At 38.4% G+C, this 18871-nt stretch overlaps 1 protein-coding gene across 1 annotated transcript in view; it reads left to right on the top strand.

Moving 5' to 3' along the window:
- Window positions 1-18871, top strand: part of LOC123529333 (ras-like GTP-binding protein RHO) — a 63503-nt gene that overhangs the window by 35634 nt on the left and 8998 nt on the right. Inside the window, exon 3 of the mRNA XM_045309634.2 lies at window positions 2645-3028. Coding sequence (XP_045165569.1) covers window positions 2645-3028 — 384 coding nt within the window. The remainder of the gene's footprint in view (window positions 1-2644; window positions 3029-18871) is intronic.

The following is an 18871-nucleotide window of genomic DNA, read 5'->3' as shown; positions in this document are numbered from 1 at the left end:
ACTTATTATACGCCCGAAGGGATATTATACGTCTGAAAGGACGTATTGTGTTATGACGCCGGTGTCCCTCTGTCCGTACGTTAGCAATTTTGTCCGCTATGTAACTCTTGAACCCCTTGAAGGATTTCAAAGAAACTTGACACAAATGTTCACCACATCGAGAGGATGTGCAGAGCGCATGTTTGGATGGCTCGCATCAAGGTCACACTTAGGGGTCAAAGGTCATATGACTTTGTTACGTGTCTGCTCTGTAAATCTTGAACTGCTTGAAGGATTTAAAAGAAACTTGGCACAAAAGTTCACCACATCGACACGACATGCAGAGCGCATGTTTCTGATGGCAAAGCCTGGCCGCTTAGCTCAATAGGTAGAGCGTTGGTCTACGGATCGCGGGGTCGTGAGTTCGATCCTCGGGTGGGGCGTATGTTCTCCGTGACTATTTGATAAACGACATTGTGTCTGAAATCATTAGTCCTCCGCCTCTGATCATGAGGGGAAGTTGGCAGTTACTTGAGGAGAAGAGGTTTGTACTGGTACAGAATCCAGGAACACTGGTTAGGTTAACTGCCCGCCATTACATGACTGAAATACTGTTGAAAAACGGCGTTAAACCCAAAACAAACAAACAAAGTTTCTGATGGCTTGCGTCAAGGTCACACTTAGGGGTCAGAGGTCATACCTTTGGGCGTATATTGCGGTGCTTGTTTTCTCTTTTCACCTGTCTTTTGTTAAAAAATGATGATAAGTCATCCCTCAGTGTTGGCCTAGTTTTCAGATGAAAGTTCCCACAAATTTCAAAAAAGAGAACTTGTCTTTTAAGAGGGTCTAAGTTAAATACTGCTGATTTTGTCGCAAACTCGGAACCCCGATCTGCCTTATTTGTGAGTATATGATTATGGTAATATGTAAGTTAGCATAAAAGCAACGTTTTCATGTATTAAGATATGAAGATTTCGAATTTCTTTCTTTCCCAAATTGTGATTTTACCAAATTTTTTTACATGCGGAAAAATCATTTTTTGCCATAAAATTGACATAAGTAAGATACCTTAATATTCAAACAAATCCTACTTCCACCCTTCCAGATCTTTAAGATAATGTATAGTTGATACCTGAATCTTTATAAATGAAGTCAAAATTCATGAAAAACCCTGTTACAGACATAGATTAAACAATAGTTGGCAGTATCTTGGATCATTTTACAGATGTATTATTTGTCATCTCATTGTGATAATGCATTGTGGTTATTTAGTTACAGATGTATGTTTGAGAAATATTTGAAAGACTGGAGTAAATGAAAAGACTCGAAATAGACATAAATTGTACATAAACCATGTAGCTATGAATCAGAATACTGGATTTTTTTTTCAGTTTCACATGTTATTCTCAGTACATAATATGGCTATCCCCAGTACAGTTGGGTAACATTTCTAAGGGTATATCTGTAATAGTACTTAGCCAGTGTTTTCAACAAAAATAGTTTGGCCGCCGCTTGTGAAATGGTGAATTCTTCAGATGTTGGGTGATGGGTGTGGGCATTATACCGGTTTTATGTGTTCAGAGTCAAAGAATCAATTTTATGTGAGTGTCTTAGGGCTGTTAAACTCCGGAGTGCTGAAAAGAATGTTTAAGGAACTGCAGTGTGCATGAACTATAACTATAATATTGCATACTTATTGAACATGGAAGTTCTTGATAACATTCTTTCTTTTTTTTGACAAATATGTATACAGTTCTTTATTTAAAGCTGTTTCATGTTCTTTGCCATATTTTACATGAAACATTTGTTTTGGCTTGGCTTAGTCCATGTCCATCATAGCTCTTGTTTAGCTGGCCTGAAGCATGGGTTCTGTTTGAGGTTTCTTTAGTCAGTTCCATTTAACTGAAATTAGGCTTCTTGAACTTCTTGATGGATATAGTCTGTAGCATCCTTGGATAAACTTTCCAACAACTGTTCAAATCTTTCTGCTTGACTGCCTTGAAAAAATAGTTTGGATAACTTTTCTTAATTTGTTGGATGAATCTTCCCCAAACATGGCCAGAAGCTTCTGCAAATTGACCTTTTTCAGATTTGTATGAATGGTTCAATTTGATCAGGGTCATATCTATCTGATTTTGGAATGAATGTTAGTTACTTTTCATGAAACAGTATCATCTAACATACATCCAAGATCAGAAGGCCTTAAATTGTTTATTTTTCAGAATCAAATATTGACACTAAAAGCATGTTACTAGTTCAGTTTTTGTGGATGTTTTGGAGAACTGATTTTTGGTTTTCATTGCAAAGTTGTATTGGTTTTAATACTAACACTCTGTAGATCTATTTAATGTCTTACAGGTAATATGAAATGAGCCGTGCCATGAGAAAACCAACATAATGGCTTTGCGACCAGCATGGATCCAGACCAGCCTGCGCATCCGTGCAGTCTGGTCAGGATCCATGTTGTTCTCTAACGGTTTCTCTAATTGCAGTAGGCTTTAAAAGCGGACAGCATGGATCCTGACCAGACTGCGCAGATGCGCAGGCTGGTCTGGATCCATGCTGGTCGCAGACCCACTATGTTGGTTTTCTCATGGCACGGCTCAAATAATCAAGCTTAATATTGATTAATTCAGGTTTTTTTTTACCTTTGCTTTTTATTTAGGTTGAGCTGGCCTTGTGGGACACTGCTGGTCAGGAAGATTATGATAGACTGCGACCCCTGTCCTATCCAGACACTGATGTCATTCTCATGTGCTTCTCCATCGACAGTCCAGACAGCTTGGAGAACATACCTGAGAAGTGGACACCAGAAGTTAAACATTTCTGCCCAAATGTTCCCATTATTCTCGTAGGAAACAAGAAGGATTTGAGAAATGATGATCAAACAAGAATTGAGCTCGCCAAAATGAAACAGGAACCAGTGAGAAAAGAAGATGGGACTTCAATGTTTGAACGTATTGGAGCTTTCTGCTATTTAGAATGTTCTGCTAAGACCAAGGAGGGCGTTAGAGAGGTGTTTGAGCATGCAACCAAAGCTGCACTACAAGTTAAGAAGAAGAATAAGAAAAAGTGTAGAATATTCTAATATTTTAGACTGGTTCAGCGATCAGTTTGATTACTGTATTGCAAATCTAGTAATATAAGCCTGTAAGACTTTATATGCTTCATATTGCAAAACTTTTTATACTGCAAATACAAGTTTTCTATAGGATTATGAATGATCTGTTTGATTATTATTTAAAATGTGAGTAATTAGCACCCAGGCAGGAATGTTTAGGGGTAGAGTTTTGGCGTTGTCCCATTTTCTGTCGGTCAGTCTGTCTTTCTAATTATGGTCCCCGCCATATTTTTTAAACCTCTTTAAGGATGGGTGGAATGCTAATCTCATCAAGAAGATGTGTTGAACCCATGTTTCATTTGAGCCTGCCCAAGTAAAATATTTGAGCCTTGGAGTTTTTGTCTTCTGAACCACTTGAAAGATGTTTAGGGAACTTCGATGAAATGATCTCATAATGTTGACCCGCAGAAATGTTCTGATTGAGCGTACTTGATAATTCACTTACAAAGACAATATGCAGAAGGCATGTTCAAAGAGCATTTGCAGAATGTTGAGGTCACTGCTGTTTAACCTTAGATTTCTTGCCCTGTATCAAACATTTTATTACTCATGGCTAGATGGTGGACTAAGAAAAAAATTGTTAGCTACTTTTGTGATTGCCCTGTGTCTGTCATTGTCCAAGATTTACTTGAACACCACCTCGCCTGAAACTCAGAATTACACCAAACTTAATCTATAGCATCCTGGCATGGACTTCTTTCATAGTTTTTTCAAAGGGTTCCACTTAACTGAATTTAAAGACCTTTAGAGCTACAAAAAAAAATTTGATGTATGTTCTAGCATTCATCATCAACATGTTATTTTAAACTTCTCCTGAAACTACTGGTCATGCGGGAGGCATATAGTGATTGTCCTGTCCGTTCGTACGTACGTACGAGGTTAACCAAATGGGAGCGTTTCGTCTAGCATCAATACCCCTTACTAGAATGACTTGATACTAATGCAGATGTAACCTGTGACCATTCCTCATCTTCAGACATCACCTGACCTCAGTTTGACCTTGACCTTGACCTCATTTTGGACTTGGGTTGCTTTATATGGGCCATCTCTTGGTTTACCAAATAGGACCGTTTCGTCTAGCATCAGTACCCCTTACAAGAATGAATTGATACTAATACAGATGTAAACTGTGACCATTCCTCATCTTCAAATATCACCTGACCTCAGTTTGACCTTGACCTCGTTTTGGACTTAGGTGCTGGACTTAGGTGCAAAATCTATCAACAAGGATGCCACTGGGGGCATCAAACGTTTATTGAACGCAGCTCCTTGTTTAAAGAATGTTTCCTAAACTACCAAGCCAGACTTCACAGGAATGTTCCTTGGATGACCCCTTTCAGATTATTTCTATCTATCTAAATTTTACAAGAAATGACATATTAGAATCGAAATAATTTATAGCAAAACCGTGTTTGAACACGGTGGTGGTTATTTGTTGTCAAAATAATTTTAGGAGGGCTGTTCCCTCGTGAAATTACTACACACGACGTATAACCGCCCACCATGTTAAAACAGTGCTAAAGCATGGTTTTGCTATGTTATTTCTTAAATATTTGAGAGGTATACGTTGTTTATAAACTTGGTGGATTATGTGATGATTGTCATGGGTGTTATGGTCAAGTAATGTTCTTGCCTTAACAAATTTCAAACGTCCTAGAATTAAGTGGGCTGGATTACTACAGATGTACAACAGAATACTTAGAACTAGCAGGTAGATACTACAAGTTGTTGAAAAATATGGTCCAGTTGTTATTGTTAGTACAAAATATTAGACATTATCTAATAATGTCTCTTTAAAAAGCTTTGTAATACAGCTTTCACTCATGTGATGAAGGTTGAAATATAACTACTGTAAACAGGAATATTAAAATTTTGTTAACTGAAAATTTTAGCCTCTGTATTTTCAAAGTCCATATATAGCAAACTATCATACATTTCTGTCAGTACTACTGGGAAATTAGTTTTTGATACAAAATCAAAATGTTTTTCTACTTCTAATGAAATTCTCAAGAAATATAGTTGCTACCCTAAACTGTTAACAAAACAACTTGTCAAATAATTCTATTGCAGCCGAAAATGTGATGTGTCTAGATAATTTATTTGATAAATCTTCAGCAAACTTCTACCAAGGATGGCTATCCTGATTACAAAATATAATGGCAGGCTTATAAGTATATATAGAAATCTGTGAAAATTATCTTATTTGAACTTGTTTGATTTCAGAATCATTTCACACAATCTTATCTTGGGTGACCCTCTACCAAAATAGTTAAATAATATCCAGAATTAACCATAGTCCTAAAGAAACATGTCTGAGCTATGAAACTGAGGTGAGCGATCTAGGCACAATTCCCCCCTTGTTTATTTTAAACGCATGTTACCATTCTTGATCTATTGTGGATTTAAAGTCAAATAGTGAAGATCAGGAGAGTGACTTAGGGTTTCTACGTCTCTTCTTTTGTTCAAACTTCATATTGACAAATGGGGATTTTATTACAGAGTGGTTCCTGTCTTTGCTTGAAATTATGCACAAAGAGGCACCTGAGGTTGTCGGCCACTATTAAAGAAGGAAGTACTTCCGATACACTGTAACCTTGCTCCAAACTTTCTAGTTTCACAACAAGTAGTGGCTCAGTGAGAAAAAAAACCTCAGTGACAGAGCCTACAATTTTTGCCAATCTTAAACAAGGTCAGAATGTTTCTCTCAGTAAAATCTGAGACTAGTTTGAAATTAGTTATGGTTACTAACTAGGTCACCAGGTCAAATCGTAGAGAAAAAAAATAAACACCATAAGAGGCCGTATTTCCTACCTGATGTTCATAGATCTGACAGAATATATGCCTCTTATGAAGTCTAGGCTGCATTTTCTTTTTGATTATTATCCGAAAAAATGTTTCTAAGTTTTGTCTTCCTGAAATCTAGATCGTTTTCAAAACTGGACTAGCTTAAGTCAATAGCTGGGTCACAAGTTCAAATCATTGCACTTTCTACTTTACTAAATATTGTCAAAATGTCTCTTAGAATTCTATGTCAAGTTTAAAACTGGGTTACTTGGTGTTGAACTTGGTCAAATAATAGAAAAGTGATGCAATATTTCAGCAGCAGAATTTATGCATACTTTCCTGATACAAATCTTATAACCTTGTATTGTAGGCAATGCCATGTTTCATTTGGAAAGAATTTCAGTGGCCTCAAAAATTTATATAATAAAGCATGTTATGATGAGGGTCAGACTAACTTAAGTTACAGCTTGGACATGACATGCTAATATTTTTGAATCGGTATTGCTCTTGCCTGTAACCTTGACCTTGAAGTATGGATTGTTACTAGGAGGCATTGGTAGTTAGTGTTATTGGGAAAAGGGCAAGTAGGAGTTAACAGGATCATTAGCACACATCATCCGTTGTCAACTTTACAAAAACAAATCCTCCATTACTACTATGCTAAATATCTTGACTCTTCGCTAGGTTGTTACCTGGATAACAAGTTTATAGAAATTGAGTTAATATCTGAAGGGACTGTTGTTGCTATGCCAACAAAAGGGAATAATTAAGCTCTGAAACCACATCTGGAGCTTAGATACTTGGTATGTGGCATCATTTAATAGACCTGTATTGAACTTTTACAAATCATGACCTCTGGTTTAAATGGCTATTGTGATCACCCTGTCCATTGCATGTTGACAGTTCTTCTGTTGACATTTTAGAGTTAACAATTCTGGCTCATTGAAATTGAACAGAATATTTAAGAATCTCTAATGTGTTTGGTACTGGGTCATCTGTGGTAAAAAGAAGGTCACTTGGTTAAATCCTAGAAAATACTTTGTTAATAAAGTACATCTTTTACCTGACCCACATGAAACCTGGTCAGAATATTTGTCTATGAAACAAGAATGCTTCGGGCTACAGTGGTTCAACCATAGGTTTCAGGGGTCAAAGGTAACAACAGTGACATTAAGGTTGAAAACAGTTTGCTTATTACCTGCAGAATGTTCAGGCCTGCAGTGATCAAACTGTAAGATTCTGATTCTGGTCAGTTGATGACCCCTATTGTTAGGAGGTCAGAGATCAAGGTCTTGGAAAACAGTTTCTAATCGATGTGGAGAATGCTTTGGTCTACAGTTGACAAACCTCATAGGGTGATTGTCTTAGGTAGATGGCTCGTATTAATTGAGGTCTGAAGGTCAATGTCATTGCACACTAAACAGCTTCAGTGGCTAAGTGGGTTGACAAGTGGTGGAACTTTCAAACTTTGTTTCGTTCCAAGCATACTTTAGACTAAAAACTGCATACTTGTCTACTTGCTGTCTTGGGTAGGGTTTGGGGGAGCATACTGTGAAATCTTTTTATTTGAAACCTTAGAATATCGGGGTTTTGACTTTGACCAAAGACAACCCGTGTTGGAGTGTTCATTGTTCTGTTTCAAATTCAGATGCTGTGAATAGGAATTTTCTTTATTTCTTGGGATTTTTGTTGTTGATTGAAGCATCCATGAATATTGATCACCCACAAATAATTGTTATTTCACAGTATGTGTTTGACAAACAGTAGTTTACTTAAACAACTTACCTCTGTATAACTGATCAGAATTACACCAAACTTGGTTTGTAGTATCATGGCATTGACCTTTGTTCAGATAGTTCAGCTTAACCCTTTATAGGGATGGGCTCATAGAGCTGAAAATAGAAAAAGACTTTGAACTATTACTTATAAACCACTTTTTGACATTCACCAAACCGAGGACTTGGAGCAAAACTAGTCTGTTTGCTTCTATTTCTATATACACTTGGACTAGTTTCGCTCTGAGCCCTCGAAATGTCTTTGTATTGACCTCTTTGTTCATATGGTTCTTATTGGCCAACTCGGCTTTAAATAGAAAAAAACATTTTAACAACATCTGATGAACATCACTTGGTTGTATCTTCAATGGATGTATCATGTTCAGGACTTCTTCCCATAAACTGCATTGTGGATCTTCACCAAACATCATCTGTAGCATCCTTTGTTCACATGGTATCATTGGAGTACTGTTTAGAGCAGTCAGAGCTAAAACTTGAAAATTCTTTAAATAAGTATGGAACGGCTTTGTAGATTTTCACAAAACTTGGGTTTGTTGCATCCTTGGATGGACCTTTCTCTTGTTTTAGGAAGTGGTTCTACTTGGTGGCACTAATGACTGGAGCTGAAATTAGAGGAAAAAATATATAAAGGACTTCTTTTCATTATCAGCTGGATGGATAATATCCAGATGTGGTCAGAAGCATGGTCAGAATGTAAATATAACTGAGCCTGGTGGCCCGTTTTATTGTCAACAAGAGTACCATATTATTCTTGGGTGTAATGTCAGTATTTCTACATACATATATATGTACCTACAACTCATAAGGAAGGCTATATGTCCATAACTTGTATTGCCTGGCAATAGTTTCTTCACTTGTTTTTTACTTGCATGCTGTTCTTTTTAGCCAATGGTGAGCTTTTGTGACTGCTCAATGTCCGTGTGTCGTGCGTCCGTCAACATTTTCTAAAATTATCTTCTTGAAAACCACTGGGCAGAACTACACCAAACTTCACAGGAATGATCCTTGGGTGGCCCCCTTTCAAAATAGTTCAAAGAATTGAATTCCACAAAACTCTGGTTGCCATGGCAACCGAAAAGAAAAACTTTAAAAATCTTCTTGTCCAAAACCACAACGAGCCTTGATATTTGGTATATGACATCATCTAATGTTCCTCTATGAATGTTGTTCAAATTGTGCCCCTGGGGTGAAAAGAGGCCCCTCCTCGGGGGTCACAAGTTTTACATAGACTTGTATAGGAAAAAACTTTGAAAATCTTCTTGTCTGAAACCGCAAGACCTAGGCCTTTGGTATTTGGTATGAAGCATTGCCTTGTGGTCCTCTACCGAGATTGTTCAAATTATGCCCCTGGGGTGAAAAGAGGCCCCACCCCAGGGGGGTCACAAGTTTTACATAGACTTGTATAGGAAAAACTTTGAAAATCTTCTTATCTGAAACTGCAAGACCTAGGCCTTTGGTATTTGGTATGAAGCATTGCCTTGTGGTCCGCTACCAAAATTATTCCAATTATGCCCCTGGTGTGAAAAAGAGGCCCTGCTCTGGGGGTCCCATATTTAACATAGATTTATATTGGGAAAAAGATAAAAAATATACTTTTCTGAAAGTTCAAGGCCTAGGCCTTTGATATTTGGTTTGTAGCATTGCCTGGTTGATCTCTAACAAGATTGTTCAGATTATGCTGTTCAGATTATGCCCCTGGGGTGAAAAGAGGCCTGGTCCTGGGGGTCCCAAGTTTAACATAGACTTGTATAGGAAAAAACAACCTTGTTGTCTGAAAGTTTAAGGCATAGGCCTTTGATATTGGTATGTAGCATTACCTAGTGGATCTCTAACAAGATTGTTCAAATTATGCCCCTGGTGGTCACTTGTTATATAAGTCATATAGGAAAAAATACTTCAAAACTTTCAGATCATATTTCCTAGACTGTTTGATTATAATTACCTGATGACCCCAAGTGATTAGGGGTCACGTGACTGTGACCTTGACCTACTGACCTACTTTTTTTTTTTTTTTTGAAGACACAGCCTTGAAATTTGGATAACATGACATTGTACAGTTTTGCACACCGGTCTTAAAACTGGTTTTCAGTGGCCATGAATGTGACCTACTGACCTACTGTCTGATATTTTAGCATCAGTTGCCATTTGAAACATGTAGCTCATATTTCTCAGGTGAGCGATTCAGGGTCATCATGACCCTCTTGTTTCAGGTTTGCCATTGCTCTTGCAGGGTTTAAGCCCACTTCCACGTTAGAACAATTGTAACATTGCAGTGCAGCATTTCTTTAAATCACTCGTGAATCATATCTTTCATTAACACCAGTACATAATTCAATGGGGGATACCAATTTAAGAAATTTGCTTTTTTTTTTTTCTTTTTTAAGGAATAAACGTTTGCTTCGTATAGTTGTATGAGAAAAAATTGTAATATATTTGTAATATTCCTGATGTTTTATTTGTATATTTTGTGCTAACATTTTTCTGTAAGATCAAAATAAATTCACAAGTTGTGAAAATATTTGAAAATGAATGTTGTGTACATTTTATAATTTTATTGAATTTGCTATACATGTATGTGTGTGTTGCAACTTGTAAGCGTTGTTTGCTCATGTAATGCAATTATCATTGTATTTCTATTAAACAATTTCTGATATTGAAAACTTATTATAATTTGAGAGAAAAACCTCAGAGTATATTTATACCCCAGTCAACAGTCTTTTGTGGGATATGTAAGAGATCTGTCAGTTGGATGGTCTGTTTCAAAAAGATTATGGCACAGACATTCACAATTTCATTTTAAGTCAGGGGCCTATGTGGTTGAGTGTTAAAAGTCAGTGACTTCAAATCCCTTCTCTGATGAGAGTTTGAAACCTAGCTTGGCATGAACAGTTCTTCTTTGGGGAAAGCCATCCATCTGGCTTGCAGAAGGTGGGTTGCCAAGCCCCAGGTGACAGTCATTGATGAGATAATGCTTGGAGGGGCACCTTGGTTTTCCTCCATTGTCAAAAGCTGGAAAAATTGATGTTTGATCTAAATTTTGCCAGAGTGACTAAACCAAACAACTAACACCCACCCCACCCCAAAAAAACAAAAGAACAAAAAAAACATTTGAAACTGGACATGATTATGCCTTCCTCGAGAGGGAGTAAATTGTTTTGCTCATGTTTGTCAGTTGGCAGAACATTTGGTATTCCATCATTAATTAAAGAAATGTTTGGCCTACAGTGGTCAAACTTCACAAGATTAAGATGATACTACTTTTTGACATTTCATGTAGTTCTTCCACAAGCTCGTGTTGAAGTCACAGCAATGCCTTTGCTGTACAACTGTAACAGAAAACTGTAGTGGTTACAAATCGGGTGACCTTACGAAAGCACCAAACTTTGTCTGTAGTATCCTTGTAACGTCCTCTCATATTTGTTCAGCTGGTTTTGCTTGACTGATTTTATCAAAAGTAGAAAGGTTAATCACATAATCCAGGGAAGTCATTCTTACCAACTAAACACCACTCTTATGCAAAAGAATTTACTTTCCTGTTGTTTGCTGTGCATGTAATTTTTAGCTTAACTATTTGAAGAATAGGAAGAGCTATTGTACTTACCTTTGCCCCCTTACAAAATTGTTCCAAGAATTGAATTCCATGCAGAACTCTGGTTGCCATGGCAACCGGAAGGAAAAACTTTAAAAAATCTTCTTGTCCAAAACCACAGGGCCTAGGGCTTTGATATCTGATATGTAGCATCATCTAGTGGTCCTCTACCAAGATTGTTCAAATTATCCACCTAGGGTCAAATATGGCCCGGCCCCGGGGGTCCCAAGTTTTACATAAACTTATATAGGAAAAGACTTTAAAAATCTTCTTGTCTGAAACCGCAAGGCCTAGGCCTTTGATATTTAGTATGTAGCATTGCCGTGTTGTCCTCTACCAAGATTGTTCAAACTATTACCCTGGGATGAAAAGAGGCCCCATCCTTGGGACAATTATATAGGAAAGTTACTCAAAATCTTCTTGTCGGAACTGAAAGGCCTAGGCTTTTCATATTTGGTATGTTGCATTGCCTGCCTAGTGGTCCTCTACCAATATTATTCATATTATTACCCTGAGATGAAAAGAGGGCCCAGGGGCACAGACCAATATAGGAAAAAACTTTAAAATCTTCTTGCCTGAAACTGCAAGGCCTAGGCTGTTGATATTCGGTATGATGCATTGCCTAGTAGTCCTCTACTGAAATTATTCAAATTATGCCCCTGGGGTGAAAAGAGACCCCGCCCAGGGTCACTTAGTTATTATATGACTTATATAGGAAAAAATACTTGAAAAATTATCTGATCCTATTTATGACCCCAAGTAATATGATATCGCTTGACGGTGACCTTGACCTGCTGACTTACTTTTTAGCTCACCTGAGCCAAAGGCTTATGGTGAGCTTTTGTGACCGCTCAATGTCCGTCGTGCATCGTCAGTCGTGCATCGTCCATCTGTCAACAATTTCTAAAAAAATCTTCAAAACTACTGAGCAGAATTACACAAAACTTCACAGGAATGATCCTTGGGTGGCACCCTTTCAAAATTGTTCAAAGAATTGAATTCCACACAGAACTCTGGTTGCCATGGCAACCGAAAAGAAAATCTTCTTGTCGAAAACCGCAAGGCATAGAGCCTCAGTATTTGGCATGTGACATCATCTAATGGTCCTCTGAACATTGTTCAAATTATGCTACTGGGGTGAAAAGAGGCCCGCCCCGGGGGTCACAAGTTTTACATTAGACTTTAAAAATCTTCTTGTCTAAAACCACAAGACCTAGGCCTTTGATATTTGGTATGTAGCATTGCCTTGAGGTCCTCTACCAAAATTATTCAAATTATAACCCTGGGGTGAAAAGAGGCCCTGCCCTGGGGAGTCTCAAGTTTTACATAGACTTATATAGGAAAAAACTTTAAAAATCTTCTTGCCTGAAACTGCAAGGCCTATGCTTTTGATATTTGGTATGTTGCATTGCCTTGTGGTCCTCTACTAAAATTGTTCAAATTATGCCCCTGGGGTGAACAGAGGCCCTGCCCTGGGGGCCCCATATTTAACATAGACTTATATAGGGAAAAAAATCTTCTTGTCTGAAAGTTCAAGGCCTAGGCCTTTGCTATTTGGTATGTAGAATTACCTAGTGAATGTTTAACAAGATTGTTCAAATTATTCCCCTGGGGTGAAAAGAGGCCCTGCCCTGGGGGTCACTTGTTATATGAGTTATATAGGAATAAATACTTAAAAAATTATCAGATCATATTTCCTAGACAGTTTGATTATAATTACCTGATGACCCCAAGTGATTAGGGGTCACCTGTACTGTGACCTTGACCTTCTGACCTACTTTCTTGTTTTTGAAGATACAGCCTTGAAATTTGGATGACATGTACAGTTTTGCACATCGATCTTAAAACTGACTTTCCGAGACCATGAATATGACCTACTGACCTACTTTCTTATATTTTAGCATCAGTTTGCCATTTTAAATATGTGGCTCATATTACTCAGGTGAGCGATTCAGGGTCATCATGACCCTCTTGGTTTTTTTTTAAGATACAGTCTTGAAATTTGGATGACATGCACAGTTTTGCACACCGATCTTAAAACTGGCTTCATTGACCATGAATATGACCTATTGACTTTCTTAATATTTTAGCATCAGTTTGACATTTGAAACATGTATCTCGTATTACTCCGGTGAGCGATCCAGGGTCATCATGACCCTCTTGTATTATGTAAGCTGGTATCTCGTTACCCACTAATGGGAATCACACACTTGTCCACTGTAATGAGCTGACATGTATTGTACAGGTTCCATAACTCTGTTTTGCATTTTTACAAAATTGTGCAATTTTTTCAACTTATATTCATTCAGTTGACAAGGCTGTTGAGCATTTCTGTCCTTCGACATCTCTTGTTAGTTAATGAAAGCATGCCTCAGTCAAGGATGCTTGTGCCAAGATACATACCAGGAAGGTTAGCAGCTAGATATTATGTAAATGCAGTTGATCAGCTTTGCTGACCATTTTATGCACACCTTTCGTTTTTGCAAGGTAAGCTTTTAGTATAGATGAATGGTCCTATATCAACATTTTTAAGCAGCTAGAACCAAAGGTTCAAGGTGAGCCATTTTAATTGGGCTGTTTCCATCGCTGCCGTCTAGCATTAGCTTTTCCCCTTTAAACAACTTTTTCAGACGTACAGCTTGATAGGTAATCACCAGATTTGTAACATCCTTGTCAGGTCTTCTCCCAAGGTTGTTCAAATGGTTCCCTTTCACTGATTTTATGGGCCACAAGAACTGAAATAGAGGAACCTAGAAATGACTTCTCTTGAACCGCTTAATGGATCATCTACAAACTTGATCCATAGCATCCTTGTAAGGTTCTCCCTCAAATGTTTTAGCTCAAGGTGAGCTATTGCGATCACCTTGTATCCGTCATAGTCCTTCTTGCATTGTCTGTCGTCGACAATTAGAGGTCACAATATTAGCCCAATCTTAATGAAACTTGATCAGAGTATTACCGTCAATAAAATATTGGACGAGTTGTTACTTGGTCATCGGGTCAAAAATTTGGTCACACAGGTCACGCCGTCGATCGCCACTTGAGATTGCGACTAAAAATTAAATGTGGCTCTGAAAATTTGTGAAAATGGCTAGAAGCTATGTCTGTCTGCAAATTTATGAATTTTGCCTGTTTCGCAGTATTTATGGACCAAAAGTTGTGAAATATTGATAAAACTTATCCGTTATTGAAAGGAGGAGGTATTTTATTTGATTAGGCAGTCTATAATTAGATTACTTTCTGAATAACAAATTGGATAATTATAATCATTATTCTGTGTGCTGGATAAAATTACCATATATGAGTGGTTGGCCATTACGATCTATAGCAATTTTTATGCCCCCGAAGGTGGGCATATTAAAATTGCACTGTCCATCCGTCCGTGTGTACTTGCGTCCGTGTAAGTTCTTATCCGGGCTATAACTCTGCCATCCATGAAGGGATTTTATAATAACTTGGCATAAATGTTTACCATAATGAGACTATGTGTCATGCGCAAGACCCAGACCCCTAGCTCCAAGGTCAAGGTCACACTTGGAAGTCAAATGTTAACAGGGTCTTTTTCGTGTCCGGTTCATAACTCTGCCATTCATGAAGGGATTTTTAAATTACTTGGCAGAAATGTTCCCCATAATGAGACGATATGTCATGTGGAAGATCCAGACCCTAGCTCTAAGATCACACAGGTTAAAGGTTAACATGAGGTTAAAGGTTAACATTGTCTGTTTCTTGTCCAGTCCATAACTCTGCCATCAATGAAGGGATTTTAAAATTACTTGGCATAAATGTTCCCTATAATTAGATGATGTGTCCTGCACAAGGCCCAGTTCCTTAGCTCCAAGGTCAAGGTCACACTTAGAAGTTAAAGGTTAACATCGTCTGGTCAATAACTCTGCTATTTATCAAGGGATTTAAAAATAATTTCACACATATGTTAACCAAATTGAGAAGGTGTGTCAAGCTTATGACCCGGTGTCTCTCAGGTCAAGGTCACAAAATTATTCATGCCTAAACTATTCTGGTATATTTTGTAGCATTCTTGGGCACGCTTTGGGGGCTTTTGTCACTAATAGTGACAGCTCTTGTTTTATTATTGCTGAGGCTTAGTTTGGGCAGAAACAAATAAAAAAAATGCTTCAAATAAGCAGATATTGTAAACATTGAATAGCTATGATGATAGAAAAGTAATTAAAAACGGGTATTTTGTCAAGAATTCAGTTCTTTCGTTTTCCAAATTTGTCAATAATTTTTGCGACTGTAATGCTCGGACAATTATGTCCTTTTGAATGAGATTTTCTAGTGCAATCTTAATAATAAGTCATTAAAATGTCTGCATTTAAGAAAAATATGACAACTGTTGCAAAAGCAGCTATTATGATTTGTCGAGAATAAAACATGGAAAGGCATAAAACCCCACCCACTTTTAGGCAGTGTGCAAAATAAGACCATTTAAAATTTGAATTGCTTAAAAAAATTCTTTATTGACATCTTTATTATGTCTCCACCCCCACTCGCCCCCACTAGGGGAGACATTGTTTTTGCCCTGTCCGTCCGTATGTCACACTTTGTTTCCGATCAGTAACTGGAGAACCATTTGACCTAGAACCTTCAAACTTCATAGGATGGTAGGGCTGCTGGAGTAGACGACCCCTATTGTTTTTGGGGTCACTCCATCAAAGGTCAAGGTCACAGGGGCCCGAACATGGAAAACCATTTCCGATCAATAACTTGAGAACCACTTGACCCAGAATGTTGAAACTTCATAGGATGATTGGTCATGCAGGGTAGATGATCCTTAATGATTTTTGGGTCACTCTGTCAAAGGTCAAGGTCACAGGGGCCTGAAAAATGAAAACATTTCCGATAAATCACTTGAGAACCACTTGACCCAGAATTTTGAAACTTCATAGGATGATTGGTCATGCAAAGTAGATGGCCCCTAATGATTTTGGGGTCACTCCATTTAAGTTCAAGGTCACTGAACATTGAAAACCGTTTCTGGTCAGTAACTTGAGAACCACTTGACCCAGAATGTTGAAACTTCATAGGATGATTGAACATGCATAGTAGATGAACCCTATTGATTTTGGGGTCACTGTTAAAGGTCAAGGTCACAGGGGCCTGAACATGGAAAACCATTTCGGATCTGTAACTTGAGAACCACTTGACCCAGAATGTTGATACTTCATAAGTTGATTGGTCATGCAGAGTACATGACCCCTATAGCTTTTTGGGGTCACTCTGTTAAAGGTCAAGGTCACAGGGGCCTGAACATGGAAAACCGTTTCTGGGCAGTAACTTGAGAACCACTTGACCCAGAATGTTGATACTTCATAAGATGATTGGTCATGCAGAGTAGATGACCCATATCGATTTTGGGGTCACTGTTAAAGGTCAAGGTCACAGGGGCCTGAACATGGAAAACCATTTCGGATCTGTAACTTGAGAACCACTTGACCCAGAATGTTGAAACTTCATAGGATGATTGAACATGCAGAGTAGTTGACCCCTAATGATTTTTGGTTCACTCTATTGAAGGTCAAGGTCACAGGGGCCTGAACATGGAAAACCGTTTCTGGTCAGTAACTTGAGAACCACTTGACCCAGAATGTTGATACTTCATAAGATGATTGGTCATGCAGAGTACATGACCCCTATAGCTTTTTGGGGTCACTCTGTTAAAGGTCAAGGTCACAGGGGCCTGAACATGGAAAACCGTTTCTGGTCAGTATCTTGAGAACCACTTGACCCAGAATGTTGATACTTCATAAGATGATTGGTCATGCAGAGTAGATGACCCCTATCGATTTTGGGGTCACTGTTAAAGGTCAAGGTCACAGGGGCCTGAACATGGAAAACCATTTCGGATCTGTAACTTGAGAACCACTTGACCCAGAATGTTGAAACTTCATAGGATGATTGAACATGCAGAGTAGATGACCCCTATTGATTTTTGGTTCACTCTATTGAAGGTCAAGGTCACAGGGGCCTGAACATGGAAAACCGTTTCTGGTCAGTAACTTGAGAACCACTTGACCCAGAATGTTGAAACTTCATAAGATGATTGGTCATGCAGAGTAGATGACCCCTATTGATTTTTTGTTCACTCTATTGAAGGTCAAGGTCACAGGGGCCTGAACATGGAAAACCATTTCCGATCTGTAACTTGAGAACCACTTGACCCAGAATGTTGAAACTTCATAGGATGATTGAACATGCAGAGTAGATGACCCCTATTGATTTTTGTTCACTCTATTGAAGGTCAAGGTCACAGGGGCCTGGTCATGTAAAATCATTTCCGAACAAGAACTTGAGAACTACTTGACCCAAAATGTTGAAACTTCCTAGGATGATTGGACATACAGAGTAGATGACCTCTTTATTGATTTTGGGGTCAGTCTATTAAAGGTCAAGGTTACAGTAGACAGAAAATGGAAATCCATTTCTGGTCAATAACTTGAGAACCATTTTACCTAGAACCTTCAAACTTCATAGGGTGATAGGACTTACAGAGTAGATGCATGGCCCTTTTTGTTTTTGGGGTCACTCCATCAAAGGTCAAGGTCACAATGGGCTGAACATAGAAAACTTTTTCCAATCAATAACTTGAGAACCACTTGACCCAGAATCTTGAAACTTAATAGGATGATTGGACATGCAGAGTAGATGACCTCTATTGATTTTGGGGTCACTTGGTTAAAGGTCAAGGTCACAGGAGTCTGAACAGTAACTTGAAAACCACTAGGCCTAGAATGTATAAACTTAGTGGGATGACTGGACATGCCAAGTAGATGATCCCTATTGCAGCCAACCATGTATGTGTCTTTGACTTTCGCTCTTGTCCCCTATTGACTTCTTGCCTGTACGACTATGCATTGGGGGAGACATGCGCTTTTTTACAAAAGCATCTTCTGGTTTTAAATGTGATTTTAGGGGCCTCCATGGCCGAGTGGTTAAGGTCACTGACTTCAAATCACTTGCCCCTCACCGATGTGGGTTCAAGCCTCACTCAGGGCATTGAATTCTTCATGTGAAGAAGCCATCCAGCTGGCTTATGGAAGGTCGGTGGTTCTACCCAGGTGCCGGCTCATGATGAAATAATGCACAGAGTGGCACCTGGGGTCTTCCTCCACCATCAAAGCTGGAAAGTCGCCATATGACGTATAATTGTGTCGGTGCGATGTTAAACCCAACAAAAGAAAAAAAATATGTGATTTTCAAAACTATTTTTAGCTCACCTGTTTCATAGTGACAAGGTGAGCTTTTGTGATCAACCGTCATCCGTCCGTCAACAATTTCTTGTCTGCACGATAGTGGTTTCATTTATGATTTTATTTTAACCAAACTTGCACACAACTTGTACCACCATAAGATCCCGGTTCCTTTTTTTAACCGGGCAGATCCTATGGGTTGCAGAGTTATGGCCCCTGAAAGGGCCAAAATTAGCTATTTTGCCCTTGTCTGCACAATAGCAGCTTTATTTATGATTTAGTTTATACAGAATTTATTTTAGGTCGATTGTGAAGTAAGTTCTACAACTTATATTAATCACTCTAGACACCTCATTCCTGATGGAAACCATCGCCACGAGGGTATGAGAGA

This window comes from Mercenaria mercenaria, chromosome 13 (genome assembly GCF_021730395.1).
Source record: "Mercenaria mercenaria strain notata chromosome 13, MADL_Memer_1, whole genome shotgun sequence".
NCBI lineage: Eukaryota > Metazoa > Mollusca > Bivalvia > Venerida > Veneridae > Mercenaria > Mercenaria mercenaria.
The sequence above is the reverse complement of the archived record's forward strand: the minus strand, read 5'-3'. Positions and strand labels throughout refer to the sequence as shown.